Source organism: Takifugu flavidus, chromosome 2 (assembly GCF_003711565.1).
Source record: "Takifugu flavidus isolate HTHZ2018 chromosome 2, ASM371156v2, whole genome shotgun sequence".
Lineage (NCBI taxonomy): Eukaryota > Metazoa > Chordata > Actinopteri > Tetraodontiformes > Tetraodontidae > Takifugu > Takifugu flavidus.
The window spans coordinates 10,455,486-10,479,453 of NC_079521.1; the positions used below are offsets into that span (position 1 = coordinate 10,455,486).

The window sequence follows — 23,968 nt, forward strand, 5'->3', positions numbered from 1 at the left end:
TGCTTCTTCATGTCAACCAGAAGAGGGCGCTATGACTCAGGGATCAGATAATTGACAGTGCTATGTCTAATAAACATTCATAAAATAAATAAAATTAAAATATAATAAATAATTCCTTTACCCACAAAATCATCTATTTTTATATCTTTTTAAAAAGCGAGATGAATTAAATTAGATTTATTTAAAAATTTCACAGCATGAGTAACATTATTATTGACACTTGATTATTTAATTCTTTAATTTTAGAATAGCTGCTGCGCGTAATGCCCCACTTTTAAAATAACCATCCTTATGTCTTAAAGGTGCTTATGGTTACATTTATTATTGCGGTACAGATTTAATTGGCAGTAAAGATTGCAGTACAAACTTAACTTCCAGATTTAAATCAGCTTTTATTTTTCACTTTTAATAATTTTTTTCCAAAATTTCGATCGCTTTTATATAGAGTATGGCCACAACACTCCTCTAGAGAGGGAATTGCTGTGTCAATTTAGTTCACTCAAGTTTAAACGCATAAAAAGCACCCTTATACAAAGAAGTGTAGATTTTAGTGCAGGCATACAAATATATGAATATACAGCTATTGTTTAGATGACCCAACTTGGATGAGAATATACACAAAGATATTCATAACGCATTATATAAATTACGACTTTACATGAACGCATCACGTAAAACTTCCCGGTTATGATGTTTTCATGTTCGGCCGTTCTCAGTTTAAAAAACAGCACAGAGTTCCAGCATTATAACATGAAAACTCTGCATGGTTTTGTTTGTTTGTTGTTGTTTTTTAGACATAATTATACCCAGCATTTAATGTACACCTCAGTAACGCCCCCTTGGTGCCCCTGTTCGGTTCCAAAGTACAGGAAGGATCGTGGTCTCCAGGTTTGGTGCAATAAGTGACAGTTCTTCAGGCCAGAGGTCATTTTCCGACCATTCAAACATCGATATCACCTGCAAGTCTTGCTCATTTGCAGGAGATCGGCGAGAGAAATATCACAGATTTTTGATTTAAAGACGCGGAGGTTCTACTTCAGGAACAGCGATGAATCGGAAAGTACAACTATCCGAGGAGACCTCGTCACAGAATAACACTGTAGACAAAAGAAACCGGGGCAAAATCATTCAGGTTGTCTACATTATCGCTGCTTTGGATATTACATGGATGTTTCTGCAGTTTTCGATCACCCCCGTAAGTATCCCTGCCATCTCGAAACAGGAAGCCGAGATTTCCGTGCATGCAGTGAACTTGATATTTTTTCTTTACGTAATTAAACGTAAATAAACGTAATTCCATTTTATTTACAACAGCGAACGTGTTTTGAGTTCTGCATCATTTGTAAAAACGATGACGCTTTTGATTAATGATGGCTTCCCACGTCTCTCCTAAACTCGTGAAAGTGTGTTCAGTAATCAAACTAAAAGAAGTAATTTTATTAAAATGGAACTCGCGTCGGTGAAAAATCGTGCAAACTATTAACAGGTGCTTTTATCTGACATTATACTGGTTATCATTGTCATATTTGCAATGTCATCTCGCGGTGTGTTACGTAATGGTCAAGTTATGTTTTCCAGTCTGAAAGTATAATCTGTTGAAACTTCGTCTTCTAAATACTGTACACAGTACGTAATTGCATGGATTTAAGGTATGGGAAATATACCGAAACAGCAGTCACACATCTGGCACACACATATCTGTCATTATGGGGCTTCGATTCTTCCAAGGTCACAAAATGACTAAAAAGATCATTTAGGATGTTTAAATGTTATTTTCATGCTTAAAAAGGCTGTTTATAGCTATAAAACAACATAAATGACTACTTAACTGCAGTTAGGTGCAAATGTCCTTTCATGGCTACTGTAGAAACAAGGAGGCGTGTTTGTCTGGCACCCATGGGGGGGGGGGGGCGCCTCTGTGTTCATCACAATAATTGCTCAGACCTGAGTGTGTTCAAAAGTATGAAAATATTGTATAAATCTTGATCTCCATGTTGTTAATAAGGCTGGTTCTCATCTGTAGCAAATCACAATGTTCCGTCACGTTAAACTCTCACTTCTGGTGTTAGAAATACCAGACGATAGTTTGTAGAAGTTTCTTTCAGTCGTGACTCAGTGAAATGTTTTTACTCCCTGAATATGATGCGTGTCTCTACACCCTAAACCACTGAAAGCATCACGTTGAGGCAAAGGTCGTGACCTCACAAAACACCTTTATCGCTACGCTAATGACCGGAGTTCAGATAAGTTAAGGTGAAAAATCGAGGCAAAAATTCATGTCTGACATACAAAGCCTCCACCTTCCTCAAATACAGCCAAAGGTCGCGCCGATGCCACGATTACGTCATACCTTCTGTTACCTGTATGATATTGTATGTCTTGCTTTTGTTGTGGTTTCCAGTATTTGGCGAAGAAACTGGGCTTCGACACCTTGTGGTTTGGTTACTTGCAGACCATGGTGGGCTTCTGCCAGCTGTTCGGGGGTCCTCTGTTTGGAAGGTGAGGCGGGGGGGTTCCATTTTCGTCCATTAAATCTAAATAAATAAATGGTTAAATTGTGATGTCATCGTTTTTCCCGCCAGGTTTGGAGATCTGTTTGGAGCCCGCACGGCTCTGAGCGTGGCGTGTTCTTCCTCTGTGGTTTTCTTCCTGCTGCTCGCCGCCGCCAACCATCCCGCCATGTTGTTTATTCACAAACTGCCCACGCTCCTCATGCACATCATACCTAGTGAGCACCTGAGCGCCTTCAATGTAGAGTCAGCTCAAAGGGCACCTGGACAGTCCAGTTTTCCCTCTTTCCCAGGTTAAATTCATTTCTTGTAGCTTCTCAGATGGTCGTCACCGACCTGTCGGAACCGGATAAGAGAGCGGACGCTTTGTCCAAGCTGGGTCTATGTTTTGGGGTCGGTATGATTGCCGGGTCCACTCTGGGAGGCCATCTCAACACTCGTTACGGGTGAGCGCGACCGCTTGTGTTTGAATGTCCCGGCCTCGTCTTGCCCCACCTCCTGCTCGGTTCTGACTGCTAAAGCACTATTTTCTGGAATATTTCCTATTTCCCAGGGAGAAAATCACCGCCTGCGTCGGTGCTGCAGGCAGCTTCTTCAGTCTCCTGCTGGTCTTGAAGTTCATCCCCAAAAACACCAAAGTTCACGCTTCAACAGCCCCCGCCAACGGTGAGTCACGCCTCAGATACGCCAACAATGATTCGTGACGACCGTAAACCTTCCGCCTGAGGATGCAGAGGACACATCATCCAGATGTTGCGTTGGCCCGTCTGCTGACACTTGGGTCGAGTGATGATCCTTTTTATCTTTCCATGCTGCTCTGACGGCGAGCTAGCGTCTGCATTAGAGCCTGTACGCGAATAGAGAAAACACACTCTGCTCAGAATATAGGGCAAAACTTACTCCCTTTTTGGATCCGAACCACAAAAACTCTGAAAATAATCTTCAAAATTTTATTTTAACTGCAAAATCCAGAAGCTTGATGGTGTAGTGGCGAATGTGAACCGATAGAGGGTGCCTTTGTGAAGCTAATAAGAACATAAGGGACTTTCAATTTCTCTGTCATTATGGAGTTATTTATATCTGACATAAAGCGCTTTTTAAGTGATCGTTTTTCTTCTGTAAATGTTCCTCAGACTGAGTTTAGGGTGAACGAGGCCTCTGCTAATGCTCATGTGCTAATCCGCGCGTGACTGACGGTGACAGTCACGCGCTGGTTTTGTGTTACACCAGCAGAGAAACGGCTGCAGATGTAACAGCAGAACAAGGTTCACTCAGGTAAAGGTAAGGTGGTGAAAAGTTAGTGGTCATAAATATCATCATAAATCACTGGCTGGAGCTTTGGGGAGGGAGGATTTGAACTCATTTCCATTCGCAAATTCCTCAGGATGCAGATTTTCTGTTGATAACTGTTGATATTCGTTGTTTATCTCTGTCTGTAGCAGGTTCCAACAAAAAGACGTCGATTTTCAGTGTGGATCAGATCACACGACTGATGAAGTTTCCCGGCGTGGCGCGGACTTTCATCGTGAAGATCGCAGTGAGTTTACCTTCAGGTGAGACGGAGTCGAACTAGCAAAACAATATGTACGTGACCTTTGGTTTCCTTTCATCTTCACTTTGAACGGTGCTTTTCTTGTTTCTTCTCAGGCATTTTCCAGGTCATGTTCTCCATCATAGCTCTGGAATTCTTCAAGCTGCAGCCAGAAGAGAACGGTTACTTGATGGCTTTCTTTGGCATCGTCCAGATGGTAAATACTGCTGGTGTTCAGCTCACCCATGTCAGATATTTGGGCTCGTATCGATATAATCCCAAGTTTTGTTCAGGTCATTCAGGGGGGCGTGATCGGTCGGATGACTGCGAGGTTCTCTGAGAGCTCGCTGCTGCTTCTGTCGGTTGGGGTTTCTGCTTTGGTGGGACTGGGCCAGGTACACACACACACACACACACACACACACACACACATGCATGTACAAATATTGGATGTACCCTTGTAGCACAAAGATGTTTTTTGAGCAGCTAGCTAAACCCAATCACAAAATGAGGCCACCGTAGAAATGGAAAATGTTCCTTTATAGTATAAAGGAAAGGAATGTTGAAGCCAACGATGATCTCATCGTGGGTGCAATTATCTTCAGTACCAGAAGGGGGAGACAAAGCTGCGAGTCGTGGTTCTGTAGGCTGCACCAGCATGTGAGTTAGCATAGTCTTCTAGTGCTGATAGAGAGAACTGTAGTCACATATGTACCAATGACCTGTTAGCATCCTCATATTTGTCTGGATGAGAGTGTTTTCAGTTTCATGGTCATCCTGTGGAAAGCATGTGATCCTCATCGTTCCTCTCACCACCAGAGTTAAGAGTGATGTGCTGCACTTCAGCCATGTGTTCTGTCACCTCCACAGGCTAATATGCAGACAGTGTTCCAGTTGTGTCTCACCATCATCCCCATGATGTTTTCGCTCAGCATGTTCAACGTCATCACGGACAGCATGCTCACCAAGAGCGTACCGTCCTCAGACACCGGTAAGGCCACCCTCTTCCTCTACTCTCACTGAGAAAGTCATCAAAAGAAACAAAACATGAGTGGTAATCTTGGTTCTTGTGCACAGGCACCATGCTGGGACTCTGTTCTTCTGTCCAGTCGCTGCTGCGCACAGTCGGACCGACAATTGGGGGCTTCTTGTATGTGAACTTCGGCCTTCCCTCCATCGGAACCGTTCAGTTTGTGATGAATGCCGCCGTGTTCACCTACCTGCTGCGGCGCCACCTAAAAAACACAGACGAGCAAAAGGAATGACATCAGGCCGATGGTCCCCGTCCTCACTCGGTGATGGGGGACATGTAAATCACCGTTGTGCAGCAGGAACAGCAACGATCTGGAGGTTCAGGCCTGAGCACCAGCAGGAAGCACATCCTGTTTAATCAGGTGACACTCCTGGGATCCAGGTTCCCATCACGCCTGCCCGAGTTTACAGTCTGCAGCCACGATGTGGGAATACAGAACAGATTAGCACCACTACTACCTGAACAATCAACCTTTATTTTTGTACATTAATTATTAAAACCAGTGTTGGAATTTTATGTGCTCATTCAGAGTTAGACGTGATAGAAAACTCACAATTAAACCTAATGTCATTCATCTTAACAGAGACGCCTGATCTTTAAGTAAAATAGTGACAGGTGTGGCAGACGCGGGTAGAAGTGGCAGATTCTCAAAGTGTTCCAGGAGAAGTTAACGATAGCTAGCTTCCTTTGGCTGATGTGAGGTTCTACGGACAGACAGTTGCCTTGTTTGGTCAATTTTAGTTAATGATGAGAAAAAAAATTGGAAGCTGCATACAAATGCTGCTAGAACCACAGAAATGAGCCCGCTACAGCAGTTTTTGGGTCGCAACAACAGAAAGCAGGCAGTTAAGTCAAAATGACGCAGTGTTGTGTCTTTAAACGTAATTATTTTCCCTTTTAACGCGTAAATATGGTTTCAAATAAAACAGCAAAACCCCATTAAATTAGAAACACAAACGACGTAGAGCGTTGCCTTTATTTATCTAGTTTTTCTCCTCTGTCGCCTCAGCCGAGTGCAGCTTGTGGAGGTGATGTCACGCACGCTGCAGCAGGTGTTGTCATTGTTCCTGCAGACAAATATCACGTCCAGCAGATAAATATTATCTTCTCCGAACAGCAGGAGGTCAGGGTGTTATTGTCGACCCACAGTCTGTCACCGAGTCTGTCACGCAGCTGCGCCGCGGAGGGCCCGTTTTCCCCCGGTTTGTCGGGAGGATATTTTTAGAACCTCTCAGTAGAGCCTGTTGGGACAGGCTGCACCTTTAATGTGATCAGACGTCTCAGTCCCAATCCCATCATCTCGGCCCGGCCGGGAGCCGGACTCGCCAAACTCCAAGTTCCTTGTAATAAGCAGAGTTCTGCATCTGTCACACTCCAAGGAGCTCTAGGTGGAGCTGAAGGGTGTCACTGTACCCGTGGGCCCAGCGGGGGGGGCGGCCTGGACCACTGGAGGGGGTGCCTTGTTACACCTGTCCCTTTGAGTCCGGGTGGGTGGGACAATGCTGCTGTTAACACTCCTGACGGGGACCTTTGGGTCCTCTGAAAGTTTAATGTGACTCTGCGAGCGACCTGCTCTCACCGAGGTCAGAGATGAGCGCGCTCGGGCAGCCGTCCAAGGCCGCCCTGTGTCGGCGAACTGGAAACAAAACGCCAGACCCAGGGGGGCCCCGTCAGTTCCTGGACTTGTTTTGTTCCCCGTGGCATTGATAATGAGGCATCAGTCCTCACATGCACAGAGAGTCGAGGCTCACTGTCCCGGCGAATAACAGCACAGGCTACCTTTCTGATTTGAGGCGGAGGAGGGGGTCGGTCTGAGGATCCTCGGGTCTAAATGTTTTATAACGCTGCTTCTGTATCTCCTGCGGTGATGCGCCGCACAAAGTTCTGCTCAGGGTGCTTCTTTTTAAACCCAGCGAGAGAGAAAGCCCAAATAGCCTCATCTATATTCTAGATAAACAGATTGATAAACAGCTGGCCATGAGAAGCGTGCTCACATTTACAGTATACGCAGACAATATGTGATAGATAGTGTTGAACATGTAAGCAGAGCTCCAGGATCATTGAGAAGCTAAAGTAAATCTGGCAGATCTCTAATCCGCTGGATTCCTGCTGCTGTTTCATATTAAAACTGAGTGTTTGTAAGTTTCAGACCCGGGAGGTGTTAGAACTCAGCGTTTCCGCCCAGGAAACCAAACAAACCCCCTCGTCTCCATGTCTAGCGGAGCTGGCGGAGTTGGCCGCAGGGGTGAAAGGTGATCTTCCAGGGGGTTTTGTCCTGGTGTACTCAGACAGCGACATCATCAATCATGAGCGGGTGAATTACAGCGGGTCACAAAGGGAGATAAGATAATGAGTGGGGCCACGGCGAGCTGCTGACGGACGGCTCCAGTTCCCGACGTCCTGCAGGAAGCACAGGAATCCAAGAGGACTCAAACTCGACCCATGATGCCTGGATGATCAGCCGCCCCCCCCCAAATCCATCAGTTTTGGATGCGAAACCACCAGCACAGTTGCTCGACTGGAACCAGTAATCTGGAACCTCAGTTTCTGCCCGCACAGGTGGGTGAAGGACCAGCTGTTTCGGCGACCTTCCTACTTCCTGTCGTGTGTGAGCGCACGCCTACCCGCACTCTCACTCCCTGACATGTGCCGCTGTGCGCTAATCCTCCCGTGACGCGCTCGACAACAGGACAATAAATGAGCACTGCGCTGACCTCAGGGTGCACACGTGGAGCAACATATTGGTTTTCTATATGGTTCCTATAATGCGCGGGAGGTGTCGCGATGTTAGCCGATTATCTCGACAACACAGCAGAGAATACAGAGGAGGCTTCCAGCACACGTGTAATTAATTGTTTTCTTTAGGATTAAAACAGTTGGAGATTTGAACAGTTGAAGATAATATGGTTGAAAAGAGAGGATGTGGATATCATTTTAATTACGGCTGAGCCGATTAGATAACAATATGATGCATTAGTAAAAGGCGGGAAAGAAAAGTGTGCCATGCTGGGTCGGTGGTCGTCCCATACGGAGCAGCATCTGTGTTGTTGGCAGATAACGCTGACCAGGATCAAGCTTATTGTTCGCTGGTTCAGCCAGTAAATTAAGTAGGAAAGTAAAGTAAGTAACCACGTTCCTTTTCTAATTTGGATGAACCGCACAAATGTGAAGAGAACATCAAGAAAAACATCGACAATAAACTTTATTGAGTCACAGTAAATAACAGACGTCCCTGTGGTGTAGCAACAGATTTAACATGAGAGGTAAATTCTTTTAAGTCTAGGACACTTTCACAGGCCGTAAATGCAACGTGATGCCTTTTTGTACCGTCATTTTATATTTATTATTTCTGACTAATATTACATGCTCACGACTGCCCAAGTTGTGTTTAAATTAGGATAGTTTGTCAATGCTGGGATAATTTCTCCATAAAAGATGCAGAACACGTCCACAGATCACTAACTGAGGAGCCTCCTGCTGGCCGGCTACAGAATCGCTCCTAAATCTCCCGTGGTGACATCAAATGAAACCTCAAATGATGATCTGTTCTTAAAAAAACATTTCACATAGTTAAAATGGGAAGTCTGATGCACGAAAACACACCACTTCCTAGTTGTTGTTGGTTTTTTTTGTGACCCATGACCCAGACGATGTTCAGTTCACAGTCTCAGGGATGTAATTGATCATATTGCCATGGTAACCCAGCTCACATCATTTAATTCACTCAACAAACAGGTTTGATATTTACTCAGGCGGTTGATTTCCTCACCCTGACCATTATTTAGCAGCACAGATGGCATCTCTGCAATAATCCCGGCTGCTCCCCCACCCTGACCCCACCCACCTATCCCACCTCCTCCTGAAAGTACATGAGGCTTCTGCCCCCCCCAAAAAACTAAAAAGAATCTTAACGAAGGCTCTGAGCCGCCAGGCCAGAGGGCTGCTTTGCACGGGTGCGTAAAGGCTGTGTCAGCGGTCAGTAGATGAGCCAGAGGAATGATGGGTGGGGGAGGGAGGGGGTTGGAATGGGGGTTTTTGAATCCAATTAAGTGGATTGTAGATTTATTTCTGCTTTTTGTCAAACTTTTTTTTTTTTTTTTTTTAGGTTTGGATGATATTTTCCACCTGAAAACTGAAAATCAACAAAACAAAAAAGAAAAAAACCCTGACGTGATCGAACACCCTCCGACATGTTTGCTGATTGATTCCTGTTTAACCTTGAGTTTCTTTTAAGATCCCCTTCAGTAAATTGAGTAAACCCCCCCCCCCCATCCACTGCAACAAAGCCTCCTCCTGGTGCCGTGCAACAATGGTCACTTCACTTACCTCATTTGCTTTAAGCTGCTTGCTTCCTCTGTTTCCACAGAGGCCCTAATCTAAAATCATCTGAGCTAATCTGATGCAGCAGTGGTCAAGGTAAACGGCCAACCGCCAGGAGTTTTACTCCAATAAATTAGAAGAATAGTTGGATGGGGAGTGGATGTCCTCCACAGGCTGTTAAAAACAGAGGAAATGACACCTGAATGCATCGCAGAAGCATGATTTGTCTGCTCGAACCAATCAGTTAGTGAAAAGTTGGTTTGGGGCTTTATAAACAACTTTAAATAAAACAAAGATGATCAATAAATAATTAAGAAACAATAGTAAATTGATAGTTAATAATATTAAGTCATATATACTGTATATATATATATATAATGACAAGTTATTTATGCATGACTCTAATACTATAAAATATTATTTGAGTCATATATATATAAAGAGGTGGGTGTAATTTAGTGACCCCCGTCATGATAAATGGTGTAGCTCTTTAGAAACAATGGTGGCAGCAGTTGGTGGCCGAGTGTCCCAAACGCACCACGAGGCCCTGAGCTGCATCAAGAGGCTCAGCCTGGGTCCAATCTGACATTTATCTCTGAGGACGTTCTGCTGAAGGCAGCAACGCCGCGCTTTAGGAAGCAGCTGTTTACTGTCAGAGATCTAGGTCAGGATGGGGCTAAAGGGGCAGAGGGGACAGAGAGGGAGGGGGGCCATGGGGGGGGGTGCACAGAGAGATAGAGAGAGCAGGGGTGAAGGAGACCCATGGGGGCCAGGTAGAGAGAGACAGACAGGGAAACAGAGAGGGGACAGGAAAGAGAGAGAGACATGGGGAGACTGAGTGGGGACAGGGAGAGAGAGAGACATGGGGAGACAGAGTGGGGACAGGGAGAGAGAGAGACATGGGGAGACAGAGTGGGGACAGGGAGAGAGAGAGACATGGGGAGATGAGTGGGGACAGGAGAGGAGAGAGAGAGACATGGGGAGACAGAGTGGGGACAGGAGAGAGAGAGAGACAGGGAGACAGAGTGGGGACAGGGAGAGAGAGAGACATGGGGAGACAGAGTGGGGACAGGGAGAGAGAGAGGGGGGATTGGTACAGAGAGACAGGGAAAAGAGGGGAGGGGGACAGAGACACTGGGATACTGACAGAGAGTCAAAGGGGGACACTGATGATGATGAGTGGGAGAGGAGAGACGGACAGAGGGTGAGAGGCATGGGAGGCAGAGGCGGGGGGGGGGGGAGTATGGGACAGGGGAGAGGGGGACAGAGAAGAAGTAAACGGCTGTAAAATTAAGCTCAATAGCTGTTAGAAATCAGTCATTTCATTAGAAGTTCATAAATATAAAGATGGAATTCATGCAGAGCTGAGCCTCCTCACACACCTGACACACAGGTAAGAGGCTCAGCAGCCAGTCACATCCCAGAGAGGCAGCTTCATCACGCTGTTATATAACACACGCACACACACGCACGCACACACACACACACACACACTCACACACACGGATGTGATGTGCCGTCGTCAGCACAGATCAGATTTAACCCCGTCTACACCCTCCGTCTACACCTTTCACCCTCCTCCAGGTCCATGATCAATGATGAATAGTGTGTGTGTGTGTGTGTTGTTTATGTGTGTGTGTGTGTTGAAGTTGCTGTACAGTAAGATGTATGCAACCAAATCAGGCTGCAGCCTCAGAAAAACAGTCAATCCAAGCCCAAACAGGCTGCGTTCGCAGGCCACAAGAGTTCAAGCGCGTCTTAAATCGCGCGCAGCCAAATCAATTAAAAATGTAACTTTCTCACGGGCGCAAATGTCTAAAAAGAAAGCAAATCAAATCCCGAGCGGCCGTTACATAACAGGACTCCTCTAATCATTCCTTGAATCCTAATAGGAGGCCGCTCCTCTTCTAATCTAGCTCTCTTGCCATAATCTATGGCCTGCTCGTGTAAGCAAGTCTCCACATAAAACTTGATGGTGTCACAGCAGCTTAGCATTATTATGTAAAGTGGCATATACCCCTACCATTGGCCCGGCCCGGCGGCGTCCGCGTGCTCATCGACGGACACGTATTCTAAACTTAGAGAGCTGATCTGATCTGATCAGCGCGGTCACACTCCTACAGCAGGTGTCACTTTAATGCAGCCGTGGCCTCGTTAAGGAAATTATTCAGGCGATTAAATCTGTCTGTCGCCTCCTCCCGATGACCTCTAGTGGCTAATGTACGTAAGGAACGCGTTGAAATTCGATAATTCCGTTTAAGTGAATCGCCTTTAAAACTCCAACAGAAAAAATACAAATGATCCGACAAATTCCAGGTCTTAATCAGCAGACGGCCATTTGAATCTGTGTTTAACGTAACCTTTTTGGTTAATGGTGGTTAATGGTGGATGATCGTGGGCCGATATCCTTTACAAACCTTCACCTCGACCCCTTCTTGCATTCCTCACTTCATTTAAGAGGACAATTTTAATAAATAATAAGCAATAACGCTCTCGCTCACGTGGTCCTGGGGCTCATGTGATATTAAAAAGCAGCATATTCTACGCGAGTGAATGCTGAATAATACATGAAGAGAAATTTCTGCATTTTTTCCCCCTTTGTACTCCAGGTGAGCTTGGCCATTATGTCGAGTCAGAGGATTTTTTACATCAAAGAGCCATAAAAGAGTGAATTACATCAAACTGAAGATGCTTTAAGGACCTGAATGTCCTTAAAGTCAAGCTCCATTCCCCCAAAAGGAAGTGAATTAAATAATTTGCACTAAATCAATTAAAGCAATTAGTTAATTAAAGTCATTTGGGATCTGGAAAAACACCTGAACACACGCCTGAGTAGTGGGAGCTATACTGCACCTGACCACCAGGGGCACCGCTGAGCCAACGAAGGGAAACGTATTTTAGCTACCCAAAAACGAAAAATGAGCTCTCCTCAAACACAAATGTGATCCACCCCCATCGTAACAGTGCGATTACAGGAACTGACACGGAGAGCCTGTCCGGCACTGATCTGGTCTCAGAAACGCTAATTAAGTGGAAAATCTCACAAAAGGTCAACAGTGCGCTGGCCAGGGGTTAAGAGAGTAGCCGCCATATGGCTGAAGATGCCCACAAGGAGGGTGTCTTCACTGCTCTTTTAATCTTTTGAGCTAATTGTGCGTCTTCCCCCTCTTCTTCTGGTGGCGCCCCGGCAGGCAAAATGTGGTCGGGCCTTAATCAGCTTAACTGATTTCCACTTTGTTTTTCCAATTATGGCCAGACTTGTTATGGTGGAGCTGGAACCTGCTGACGGGGACGATAATTCTGCTCCACAAGCACATTTATCGCTTTAGCGGCAACGTTACGGTTCTAGCGCCAGAACACAGGTGTCATTGTTCTGCTGATAAGAACATGCAAATGAATATTAGAAACAGCGTCGTGATATTCTATGCTTGGACTAACTTGTGTTCAAAATGATTCATTTATTAAAATTAGCAACTAGCTGGTAAAACCCTTTTCTTTTTTGTACCGGCCTGCAAATCAGCCCGGACTTTTTTTTGTCCATCTGCATTTTTTCTTTTTAACGAAAAACTCTGTTTTTTGGGCCAAATAGGTCAAAAAAAGAACAACAAATTAGATGCTAACGCGCAGATGTCAGGAACACGGTGACTCATGTCCTCTTTAGCTTATTATTCTCTTGAATCGCTCAACTGTGCACAAAAACAAACGATGAACCTGAATGGCTGAATAGAAACCGTCAGCGATGACAAACAACGCCTGCCTCTGTTTACAGAATATTTGTTTTCATGCCAAAAGTGGATTATATTTTATCTTCACCGCAGTCATTTGTGAAAATTAGCTTTTTTGCTAAGGGAAACAAGGCAGAGGTCCTCATTTGTATCAGAAATCTGTTCACAACCTCGTTTCCAGGTGAGCATTTTAAAAGAACCACCTGTACGTGTGTCACATCTACGAAGATTGTTAACGATACGTGAGAGACCCAAAGGGTGAGCCGAGAGGATGCCGGTGAAAACATGGACCGTTCAGAACCCCCCCCCCCCAGGAGAGCAGAGCCAGACGGGTGATCTCCAGTCGTCAGAAATGAGCGAAATGGGAGTTAATGGGGAAGTCCTCTGCAAACACTGGGGGTCATTATGAATGGAAGGCAATCACACAGATCAAATATACACTGGGGGGGGGGGGGAGGCTGAGCTGGAATTTGGAGGAGAAACACAAATTATAAGAAGGCTGGTGGCCCTCATGTAATCATGTCTGCAGATGCAGATACTGAAGAGGAGCGCTGACTGACGGGTGGAGGATACCAGGAGCTCCAGCACCGTCTAGGGTTACAACGCTTCAGTTTCAGCAGGAAAGTCTTGCGTCCGTCTTCTTCTGCTTCTGCTCGACGCCGATGTTCATGCAATGTGACTGATTGATCCAGTAGATGAACAGTAAAGATTAAGAGGATGACAAATGAGCGTGCTGCTTACACAGCGCGTGGAGCTAATCCTCTCCTCCAGCCCCCGTCTCTCCGGGGCTCCCTTTTGAGGAGCTGTCATTGAGGAGCACCCGCAGACAGTGACGGACCCTGGCTGGACGCGCCACCGGTGCAACAAGTGGGAGCTGGAGCTGATGGTACCACCCAAAACTGTCTGAAGCCCCCGCAGATCAGAGGCTGTGCAGGAGGATTCCACCTGTGCCACCCACTCCCTCAAAAGTCCTTCAGAGGTTCCTTTTTTTTTAACCCAGCAGTATTTTTCCCCCCTTTTTGACTCAATAATGATGGAAGATCATCTCCCGAAGATCCCCATGATGGCGTCCGCTTCCCCCACCGAGTCCTCTGGGAGCGTCGGGACTGACGACAGCAGAGGTAAGGTTGACGGGAGAGCCACAGGTGGTCTTGAGGTCATTTCTTTCACTCTTTTTCAGGGCGTCTGAATTACTCCTTTATGTTTTAAAACCCAAATATTGGACAGAAGCAATAAAATAAACCTCCAGAAGTTTCAAACTTTTCCAAACTTTTCCTTTTTGGACAAAAGCTAGCATTAGATCAAATATCAACACTGATTATATGAATATTGTTTTGAAAATTAGTTTCAATTGTTGATATTTCAGAAGATTCTTTTGTGTTAATTAGTCAGAATCAGGTTCTTTGAAAAGTTTAAAAAATATCTAAACGTTGAAGAAAATCCTTTCATCAAACTGACGCAAAACTAAACATCCAAAAAATGACTCGCAGTACAATAAAAGCATCTGATATAAACTCATATTTAATTTTCTATGAATCTGTTCACCAATAAATTCATGGACAATGTTCAACAATGTAGTTTTAATAATATAAAAAAGCTATATTTCCTTCATGAGCATTAAAATGACAAATTCACGCATTTATTTATTACCACAACTTCTGGTCACAAAGTCTATTTTAAGTGTGATTTCAGTTTAATTGTGTGTTTGCACGGTTCGTTTTCATGTTCTTTTAGATAAATATCAGTATCACTGCATCATAGAGTGAGCTGTTAATCCGCCTGCAGCCATTTATGGTTTTATAATCATAATCGTGCGGCTAAATGAGATTTTCTGAGCCAAACAGCTGTCGCAGCGTTGACGGACGGGTCGTCAGTGCAGATGGCAGCCACGCGCGCGGAACAATGCCCACGCTAACCGACCTGCCCCGTTTGACCCGCAGCCAAGAGTCCGGCCCCGGGGAAAGCTCTGAGCCCGGCGCTGGTCTGCAAAGTGTGTGGCGACACCAGCAGCGGGAAACACTACGGCATCTACGCCTGCAACGGCTGCAGCGGCTTCTTCAAACGCAGCGTGAGGAGGAGGCTCATTTACAGGTGAGGCAGCGGGACAGGTGCATGATGGGAAACCCCGCAACGTCGTGCTGTTCCTTCACCGTCTTGATTGCGGGTCAACAGGTGCCAGGCTGGTACCGGCATGTGTCCGGTGGACAAAGCCCATCGGAACCAGTGTCAGGCGTGTCGGTTGAAGAAGTGCCTGCAGGCGGGCATGAACAAGGACGGTGAGGGGGCAGGACTACACCACAGAGGTCAAAGGTCACGTCTAAGGCTGTCTAAAGAACTCTGCTCCTCTTCCTCGGCAGCGGTCCAGAACGAGCGGCAGCCCCGCAGCACAGCTCAGGTCCGCCTCGACTCCATCGACCTCGACCCCGAGAAAGAGCACCTGGCCACCACGCGCGAGCCCACCACCTCCTCGTCCTCCTCCTCATCTTCCTCCTCCTCCTCTGGCTCTGTCCTCACGTGGCCCCACATCAGCTCCTCCATGTCCATCACCTCCTCCGTGGCCCCCCAGCGCTGCATCAGCCCCCAGAACAACCACCGCTTCATGGCCAGCCTGATGACGGCCGAGACCTGCGCCAAGCTGGAGCCCGAGGACGGTGAGGAAGAGTAGAGTTAAGGAGGAATGACGCCATCCTGTACCGATGATGTCATTTCCAGCCACAGACGGAATTTTGCAGGGAGGCGGAGCTTATTCGGGCGTCGTTTTAGATCCCGGTCTGATCACTTCCTTTTGCTTCCTCAGTTGACGAGAACATCGACGTGACCAGCAACGAGCCAGAGCGAGCGTCCTCGGAGTACCACATGGCTCTGTACCCGTCCGGCTCGGAAAACGTCTACGAGACCTCGGCGAGGCTCCTCTTCATGTCGGTGAAGTGGGCGAAGAACCTGCCAGTGTTTTCCAACCTGCCCTTCAGAGACCAGGTGAGAAACCCACCCGGTTTGGAAATCTCACGTTGCCACGGGGACGGGGGAAACGAGGAAAAGGTCTCTGACGGCCACTCCGTGTCCCCGCCAGGTGATCCTGCTGGAGGAGGCGTGGAGCGAGCTCTTCCTGCTCTGCGCCATCCAGTGGTCTCTGCCGCTGGAGAGCTGCCCGCTGCTCTCCCTGCCTGACCTCTGCCCCGGCATCCAGGGGAAGGGCAGCTACACCAGCCTGGACCTGCGCCTCCTGCAGGAGGTCTTTAGCCGCTTCAAGACCCTCGCCGTCGACCCCACGGAGTTCGCTTGCCTCAAGGCCATTGTGCTGTTTAAGCCAGGTGAGGGATGCGAACAAACATTGATTCTCTGCATCGAGGGGATGCTATGCTAATTGGAGCTAATGAATTAACAAACGAGCCGTCTTAACACCACTTGAATGATCTCTGCAGAGACTCGGGGTTTGAAGGACCCAGAACAGGTGGAGAACCTGCAGGATCAGTCCCAGGTGATGCTTGGGCAGCACATCCGCTCACATTACCCCAGCCAACCTGCTAGGTAACACATCAAACTACAAAACTACCGCTACTACCCGGCCTCTGTGTGGCTGACGTGTCCTGTTTCGCATCTCCAGGTTCGGAAAGCTGCTCCTCCTCCTCCCCTCGCTGCGTTTCGTGAACTCAGAGCGGATAGAGCTGCTGTTCTTCCACAGGACCATCGGGAACACCCCCATGGAGAAACTGCTGTGCGACATGTTCAAAAACTGAGAGCGTTACCCAGAAACCCTTGCAGTATTCTCCTGGTTTTGAAGGGTGATGATATTCAGACACTTGCTTCTCCTTTCTCCCCACGTATCAGAGATTCGACATGTTTGTTTGTTTTTTAAGCAGTCACTTTATGATCAGCACGCTGTGGTGTTTAGTTCTGTTCACGGAGCAGCCACATTTCATCCGTTAGTGTTTCCTTTTTTCTGTTTTTTGGTGATGAAGCAGATCTTTGTGTGAGACTGACTGAACATCTCTTCTGACATTAAAATGTTCTATTCACGTTGTCATTGATTGAGTTGAAGCTCCCTTAGCATTTGCTTCTTTTGAGAAAGGGAGACAACTGTTAGATAACAATCTGCCCTGCAGCGCCCTCTTCTGTCAGCTTTTACGCATGACACTTGTTTGAGAACATGATGGGGATTCGACACATAAATAACACAGAAAACGGCACAAAAACCAGGCACATCGTAAATATTTCATCGTATATATATAAGTTTCTTGTTAAAGTGGAGGAAGCTGCAGGCAGGCAAAAGGATACGGAACTCCCAGCACAGTGAAGTCTGATCGAAGCAAGAAGGTTTTAGGCTTAATTGCAGGGTCAGCGTCTCATCAATTCATAAATGTTCGTATGACCTCTTACACATTGTCTAACTCTTGAGCAACCGGCTCTGGTTGCTGCTGATGCTGCTGGCGGTTGTATAATAGGAGGGGCTGAGGATCAGGCACATATATACGCACGTCAGACACATACACAGAAGATATAGATTAGGGCTCAGTGGGGTCAGAGGTCAACGTATGGAGCCATTGACAGCAAGAGAGACTCCTGATGGTTTCCTGCGTGTTATTAGTTTTCATTAGTTCTCATAAAACACCAGATCCAGGACATTGACCAGCAGTTGAGTGTTGTGGGTTTGGAAATCCTTGAAGATCCGATCAGCAGGCCTCCATCATATGAACGAGCTCACGTGTGCCGGTTAAAGAACTCCTGACCAGATTCTGCTGGTTTGTGTTTCCAACAACAGGTCACTGAAAACATCCTTTCACAATAAAACACAGAACGGCCAGCTCACAACCCCATCGAAGACAAATGATTTGGGCTTTCTTCGGTTTCTATTTTAATTTTAATACTCTCCCACACAAATCAAAGCCAGAGGCTGTAGGCTACAAGTGCAGTTTCGACCTGATTTAATCAGAGATTTACATCTTATTATAAGATTAGTGCATTGAGTAACAGGCAGAAGGAGGCGAAAGTGGCAGCAAAAAAGGCAACAGACATAAACCCAAAACCACCATAAAGTCACAAAAATGTACAGAAAAAGACCAACTAACATGTGACAAGAAAAAAAATGTACGTATCAAATATGAGCAGTTGAATAAATGAAGCAAAATTGGATCTGTGTTTTGGGTTTTGTGCAGAAATGATCCTCGGTGCCACAAATAAAAGCAGAGACTGACACAAACGAACAATCAGGCTTTTCATTACTTGGTGGTGACTAATGAACTCAGATTCCAGTGGGGAAAACGTGGTTACTTCAGGGGGATTTTCCTCCTCCATTATTCCCTGTAAGGTTGAGCCTCTCTCCCCTCTCTAACTCCCCTCTGGGAGGTTAATCTGCTCGCCCTGAGCTCTTTTCCCGGCTGGAATGCGTCTGTGTTGTTGGTTCCGACAGGCTGCAGCAGCTGCGGATCGTTGAGCCTGGTTACCTGAGAAGATCTGGAGGAGATATTTGGTCCCTGTGCTTCACCTGTTGGACCTGACAGCCGCTGCCATGAATCACAGCCAGGTGGAACTGGAGCCGTACGAATATTCCTACTACGAATATTCAGATGAGACAGAACCCACCACAAGCCCCAAAGAGTGAGTATAGAACCAGTTCCAGAGGAACCCGTCAAAACACCTCAGCATGATAAGGAAGTTCTACAAGTTCTACACCCTGAAGATGAGACGCAGATCCCGACGTTCCACATTAGACTCCATGGTTTTCCTGATAAACAGATTGAATATTTGAAGGAGTATTTAACAGGATTGGTGAAAAAAACATGCGTTTTCTGTGATTAAATATGTTTTTTCTTTAAAAATATTGCCAACATACTGTAATATTCTCAAGGTCAAAACATGGAAGCGTCGCTACCCTAATCACTGAACACTAATCAAACGGAAGCTGAAAATAAACCATTACGAGCTTAACACACAAATCAAAGCAGTCACAACAAGTCCAGTGTTTTTAATCATATTTAACAGTGAACTGTGTTCAGTAACTTGCTGCTTTTAGTAGGTTTAACAAGAGTATTCCCTTTTGTCAGGGTGATTTTACCATGTGACCCCACAGTGGACGACACACTGTTCCACATATGCATGCTGTCCATATCTGTAAGTAAACTAACTTTTTATTCATTCTTTTCTCTATGTATGTATGTATGTATGTATGTATGTATGTAGTATGTATGTATGTATGTATGTATGTTGTATGTATGTATGTATGTATGTATGTATGTATGTATGTATATACAGTATATGTGTGTGTGTCTGTATAAAGATGGCTGACCTGCCTTCAGGTTTATATAATCTAATGTTCACAGGTGTGCACAGGTGGACCACGGAGAACTTTCTCCTGTCACTGAAGTATAATGCCTGGTGTTTGACTCTAGCATCTGAAACAATACACATGTTGGTTGTGCCGACATGTGTATTCTTGTCAATGTTCTTTAATTTTTTCCCTTTAATGTGTGACCAGGTGTCCCCCTCAGTGGACATCAGCTCTCCCGGTCAGGAAATGTGTAATTAATGTCTAATAAACTGTAAAACTGTAACTGAAAGGTGAAAAAAGGACACTTGAAAGGTGAAAAATCTACACACACACACACACACACACAGGTGGTGGTGGTGTTGATCCTGGCTGTTCTCACTCGCAAAAACAAGCTGTGCCAAGGATTTACCAGAGGATCCTCCAGCGTCTTCAGGTGAGGCCCACAGCTGCTAAAGACTGACTGAAGCCCTTTAAGTGGCCTCACTGCTCGTGTTCGTCATCACAGCCCTGTCAACTTCCTGGACCAGACCCAGAACAAAGGTGTGGTCATGGCCGTTTTTGGACTGGTGTTCAGTAAACTGGCGGTACTGGCTATCGCTCCGGACCCTCTGCCCTTCTCAAAAAACACCCCAGCAGACATTAAAGGTGCACCATCCACCAGTATGCTCTCGTCAGTGCTGGTTTTAAATGCTGGAGGAGGGAAGGGTACGCTGAAGCTTCTCTGTCTTTCAGAGTACATGAAGATAATCGCCATTTTCTACTATCCGCTGCTCTTTTATCCCCTGCTGCTCTGCAACACGCTGCAGCACAAAGTCGGTTATGTGTTCGGAGCCCTGCTCTCCTTCACCCACTTCATCATCCTGCTGTGGCAGAAGGTGGAGTGCTCGAAGACCCAAGAGGTGAGTAAGCTGTCCCTTCTGTCCCAAGACGTGCATCTGCCGTAAAGGACTAATAACCATTATGACGGAGAAGCTAGTTCCTCTTCTGCCCCCTGGTGGATGTACACTGCAGTCAGGCCATAGGCTTCACCCCCTCAGAGGGTTCAATTAATGGTTATAAAAGTGCAATATGGGACTTTTGTGTGGTTTGGGAGAGAATAAGACATAGGCAAGAGAGGACAGGTGGTGGAACTCAGGGCATTCTCTGTTTTTTTGGGAGGATCCCACATGAAGCACTTCCTGGTTGCTGCAGTGCAGAATCTTGGTTGCAGATGATGACATCACCGCTAGATGGCAGTGACAGGATGGCTCCCAGGTGTGAGTCTGTGGTGTGATCTTCAAAACCTAATCTGCCCCCTCTTCCTCCTCACAGATCTATAAATATTACGCTCTGCTAGCGAGTCTCCCTCAGCTGGCGTGTCTGGCATTCCTCTGCGTGCAGTTTCTTTTCCTGTTGATCAAAGGATCAAAGACAGATGAGGTGAGATGTCGGCATTCGGGTGAATCCGAATGATTCTCTTTCTCTCTGGTTTCTTCCATTGCCTGAATTTCAGCAGTGTGAAACACGTAATCAGCTTGTCCAAAATAAAGCAGACCTTATTCAGTGGCCGCCACCAGATTATGACGATGGAGGAAGTGATGTTTTTGGAAAGCTTATTTAAAGCTGAGGGTTGTATTTTTTGCACAGAAGCCTCAAACAGAAGTTCTACCTTTAACAGATGTGATTTTTTTTCATTTCATCAAACAGGACCTTGACAGCAGCTACTACTCTGAATATGTGAAGTCACTTCTCAAGAAAAGGTCATCAAATGGCAGGTTAGCGTCCTGTTTTTCCCTCAAAAAATAACACCAAAAACTCCAAAATCACATCTCAGACTACACATAACTGACACTGTCGAGTTGGATTTAAAAAAATCTCTGAACTTTTCAGGGAACACGCTGCAAGTACACCAATGACTCCACTCTGAGATGAACTCCTTTATGTTAAACGGATTTAAAGCATAATTCTGTGTGTAAATAACATGTGGCGTGTTCCAGCTCTTCGTCATCAGATGAACCATCGCTGGTTGAGAGAATCCTGGAGGTGCCAAAGAGTTACATTTACATCCCAGACAAAGGTTTGTGAACTCGTCTCACTCTATTTTCACAAGTCCATCGGCTAAACGCAAAATTATGAAACTATTTATTACATTTGTATTTCAGTGTTCCGGTTTCCACTCAAACTTGCGGTGTCAGCATTCGTCGCCTTTCTGGCCATCTACCACGTAAGACTGGACCCTCTCAGGCCGAACGGCATCGCCATGGTTGCATTTATTGTTTGGTTTCCCATCAGACGGCGCTGTTGTTAGTCGTCGCCGTGGTCCCCACGCTGCACATCGTCCGTGCCGGCATTGATGAAAACATCGCCTTCCTTTTACTTGGCGTCGGGATCGTCCTATCGGAGGACCGGATGGAGGTCGTGCAGATTGTGACCTTCTATACCTGGTTGCTGGAAGGTTCGCCTAACTATTTTGTGCCAGTTTCAACCTCACCTCAGCTGAAAGTGAGCTAATCTTCCTTTCTTGTAGTTTGCTACCTGTGTGCGGCGACCTTGTCCTGTTTGGTCAACCTCATCATGCTCATGAGATCCATGATTCTTCACAGGTAAAACCTCACATTGCCAACACGATCGCCCCCTGGTGGAGGGATGAGGTACAGCTCATGAGAATTCCCTTCGTTAATGGCCGACAAGTGGGATGTTAGAAGTTTTCTGGGTGTTTTTGTTTCATCATATGCTGGGCTTTTTTTATCCAGAGATGTTTTTTATCAAGGTTTGATTTGTTTCAGGTCAAACCTGAAGGGGCTGTACAAAGGAGATGTTTACAGTATTTATAACAGCCAGAAGACCATCAGTCCGTCTAAACCTGGTATCGTCTGTTGGATGGGCCTGGCGGGATATCAGGCTGCTATCGTCAGCCTCGGTACAGCTGACGTTTGCGTCCAAAACGACCGTCGCTGTTAATTTACTGAGCAAATAAGACGTGTGTACACCTTTCTTCCCTCTTCCCTTCCCACAGGGATGGCCATTCAGACCATCGTGTTTTTCATCTGCTTCCTCTTCCTGGTGTTCATGATCATCGTTCCCGTTTTCTACCGCCGCAACGTCATCGTGTTTGAAATTGCGGGTCAGGCCTGGTGAGTGCCGCACATGTGCCGCAGTCCGTTTGCAGATGAATGACACTCGCAGAACCTGCCTGCCTCCCTGGTGTCTCAGGCCGGCCTGGCTCACGCTGCTGCTGGCCACCGCGCTTCAACACGTCGTTGCCAAGTTTGCTTTCATCAAGAAGGAAGCTGGGACCAGAGACCTGAACAACAGGTCAGTGAAGCCCATCTGAGGTTTGTGGACAGCACAGAGACACGGACAAAGGACGTGTTTGAAAGTTGAAAACCTCATCTTATCTGCAGAGAGAGTCTCTTTCTGCTGACGTACCTGCTGTTCCTCATCAACACCGTGGTTGGATTGATAGTTGCAATATGGAGGATGGTGATAACGGCCTTGTACAACATCCTTCACCTGGGCCGCATCGACATCAGTCTGCTGCACCGTTCAGCAGAAAACTACGACCCCGGTAAAACATCAGCTTGGCTCCCTCTCACACAGACGGCCGTTGCTGATATTTGTTCTAACCGCAGCCTACAGGTACTACACCCACTCCCTGAAGGTGGAGGTCAGCCAGTCCCACCCGGTGATGAAGGCGTTCTGCGGCCTGCTGCTGGACTTGATGGTGGAGAGCGGTCCTGTTGGGCGGAAGATGAGGGATGCAGAAGAAGGTAGGGACCCAGAACTTTGTGAAGCACGTTTCGGCTGGTTCCACTCCCTCAGTTTACCGTTTGGTTCCGCCCTGACAGCCTGCTCCTCCGTGATTGCAGGGGTTCAGCCCAGCAAGGTGACCGGCCATCGGAGGATCCGCTCACGCTGGCAGCTGCTCTACACCTTGGTTAACAATCCGTCACTGCTGGGCTCCAGGAAACACTTCCAGACCCTGCAGACCTCTGACAATGTCCTGAACGGGACCCCAAACCACGACTCTCAGGGCAGTAAGACAGAAGCCACACAGGCTGCCGCAGAGGCAGTCGAGCCCACCGAGACGCCATCAACCCAAGAGAAAACCGAGGGAGATCCATGAATGTGGTTTTATTCTCCAAACAAAATCCAGAGTTAAAGTTTAGCCATGAGAGAGGTATTTGTTAGAGATTAAGATTGGGAAAACATTGTGTGAACCAACCAAAAATATGAATTCCTACAGTTGTGACTTGGAACTATTGTTAATCCCACCAGGTTAGGAGAAAGAGAAGCTACTGTGATTGAACATGCTGTACCTTTCACTTCTCAAACAGACGATGGCTCAGTAATTCATTAACAAAAGGCAAAAGTTTGAATAAAAACATTTACCTAATCAGAGAAATCAGCTGGCCTCATGTTGTTTGTGCACATCCTGCCTGTGCAGCACTGTTGAAATTTGATTAGCTATTGATGAGCATAGTCCCAGTTTGATCGATGGCTACGTCACATCCACAGAGTCAATACCGGGGTCAGAATCCAGTTTCCCCAGTTTGAGTTGAAATGGCTTTGGGAGGAAAGAATATCAGCAGAAATGGTCAATGC

At 46.4% G+C, this 23,968-nt stretch overlaps 3 protein-coding genes across 5 annotated transcripts; all 3 read left to right on the plus strand.

The window, feature by feature from the left end:
* Positions 1 to 686: 686 nt before the first annotated feature.
* Positions 687 to 5,654, plus strand: slc22a18 (solute carrier family 22 member 18). 2 transcript variants are annotated; one of them, XM_057014788.1, is made up of 10 exons: positions 687 to 1,195; positions 2,402 to 2,499; positions 2,583 to 2,728; positions 2,824 to 2,956; positions 3,064 to 3,176; positions 3,950 to 4,063; positions 4,158 to 4,258; positions 4,335 to 4,436; positions 4,912 to 5,032; positions 5,119 to 5,654. In XM_057014788.1, exons 1-10 carry the CDS (start codon positions 1,049 to 1,051, stop codon positions 5,304 to 5,306), a joined length of 1,263 nt encoding a protein of 420 aa, XP_056870768.1. In that variant the 5' UTR covers positions 687 to 1,048; the 3' UTR covers positions 5,307 to 5,654. The 2 variants fall into 2 exon arrangements, with proteins under 2 accessions (XP_056870768.1, XP_056870777.1); XM_057014797.1 differs by having other exon boundaries at positions 3,953 to 4,063.
* A 7,922-nt stretch (positions 5,655 to 13,576) lies between these two features.
* nr2e3 (nuclear receptor subfamily 2, group E, member 3) lies at positions 13,577 to 17,135 on the plus strand. Its single transcript, XM_057025606.1, has 8 exons — positions 13,577 to 14,240; positions 15,060 to 15,210; positions 15,292 to 15,395; positions 15,477 to 15,770; positions 15,917 to 16,095; positions 16,190 to 16,430; positions 16,542 to 16,647; positions 16,724 to 17,135. The coding sequence occupies exons 1-8, from the start codon at positions 14,150 to 14,152 to the stop codon at positions 16,854 to 16,856; spliced, it is 1,299 nt and encodes a 432-aa protein (XP_056881586.1). The 5' UTR covers positions 13,577 to 14,149; the 3' UTR covers positions 16,857 to 17,135.
* A 1,295-nt stretch (positions 17,136 to 18,430) lies between these two features.
* LOC130521638 (receptor for retinol uptake stra6-like) lies at positions 18,431 to 23,768 on the plus strand. 2 transcript variants are annotated; one of them, XM_057025354.1, is made up of 17 exons: positions 18,431 to 18,714; positions 19,161 to 19,227; positions 19,732 to 19,817; positions 19,890 to 20,029; positions 20,117 to 20,283; positions 20,696 to 20,803; positions 21,071 to 21,138; positions 21,361 to 21,440; positions 21,526 to 21,587; positions 21,656 to 21,818; positions 21,891 to 21,966; positions 22,150 to 22,283; positions 22,380 to 22,497; positions 22,577 to 22,678; positions 22,768 to 22,931; positions 22,996 to 23,133; positions 23,212 to 23,768. In XM_057025354.1, the coding sequence occupies exons 1-17, from the start codon at positions 18,626 to 18,628 to the stop codon at positions 23,487 to 23,489; spliced, it is 2,040 nt and encodes a 679-aa protein (XP_056881334.1). In that variant the 5' UTR covers positions 18,431 to 18,625; the 3' UTR covers positions 23,490 to 23,768. The 2 variants fall into 2 exon arrangements, with proteins under 2 accessions (XP_056881334.1, XP_056881335.1); XM_057025355.1 differs by having other exon boundaries at positions 23,233 to 23,768.
* Positions 23,769 to 23,968: the final 200 nt, after the last annotated feature.

Bases quoted from the DNA above. Each gene is read 5' to 3' on its own strand.
- LOC130521638 (XM_057025354.1), top strand. From the start codon at position 18,626: ATGAATCACAGCCAGGTGGAACTGGAGCCGTACGAATATTCCTACTAC. The intron at 20,030-20,116 runs GTGCACCATCCA...TCTGTCTTTCAG, and splicing joins CACCCCAGCAGACATTAAAG to AGTACATGAAGATAATCGCC. The intron at 20,284-20,695 runs GTGAGTAAGCTG...TCCTCCTCACAG, and splicing joins AGTGCTCGAAGACCCAAGAG to ATCTATAAATATTACGCTCT.
- nr2e3 (XM_057025606.1), top strand. From the start codon at position 14,150: ATGATGGAAGATCATCTCCCGAAGATCCCCATGATGGCGTCCGCTTCC. The intron at 15,396-15,476 runs GTGAGGGGGCAG...CTTCCTCGGCAG, and splicing joins GGCGGGCATGAACAAGGACG to CGGTCCAGAACGAGCGGCAG. The intron at 15,771-15,916 runs GTGAGGAAGAGT...TTGCTTCCTCAG, and splicing joins CAAGCTGGAGCCCGAGGACG to TTGACGAGAACATCGACGTG.
- slc22a18 (XM_057014788.1), top strand. From the start codon at position 1,049: ATGAATCGGAAAGTACAACTATCCGAGGAGACCTCGTCACAGAATAAC. The intron at 2,957-3,063 runs GTGAGCGCGACC...CCTATTTCCCAG, and splicing joins CATCTCAACACTCGTTACGG to GGAGAAAATCACCGCCTGCG. The intron at 4,437-4,911 runs GTACACACACAC...TCACCTCCACAG, and splicing joins CTTTGGTGGGACTGGGCCAG to GCTAATATGCAGACAGTGTT.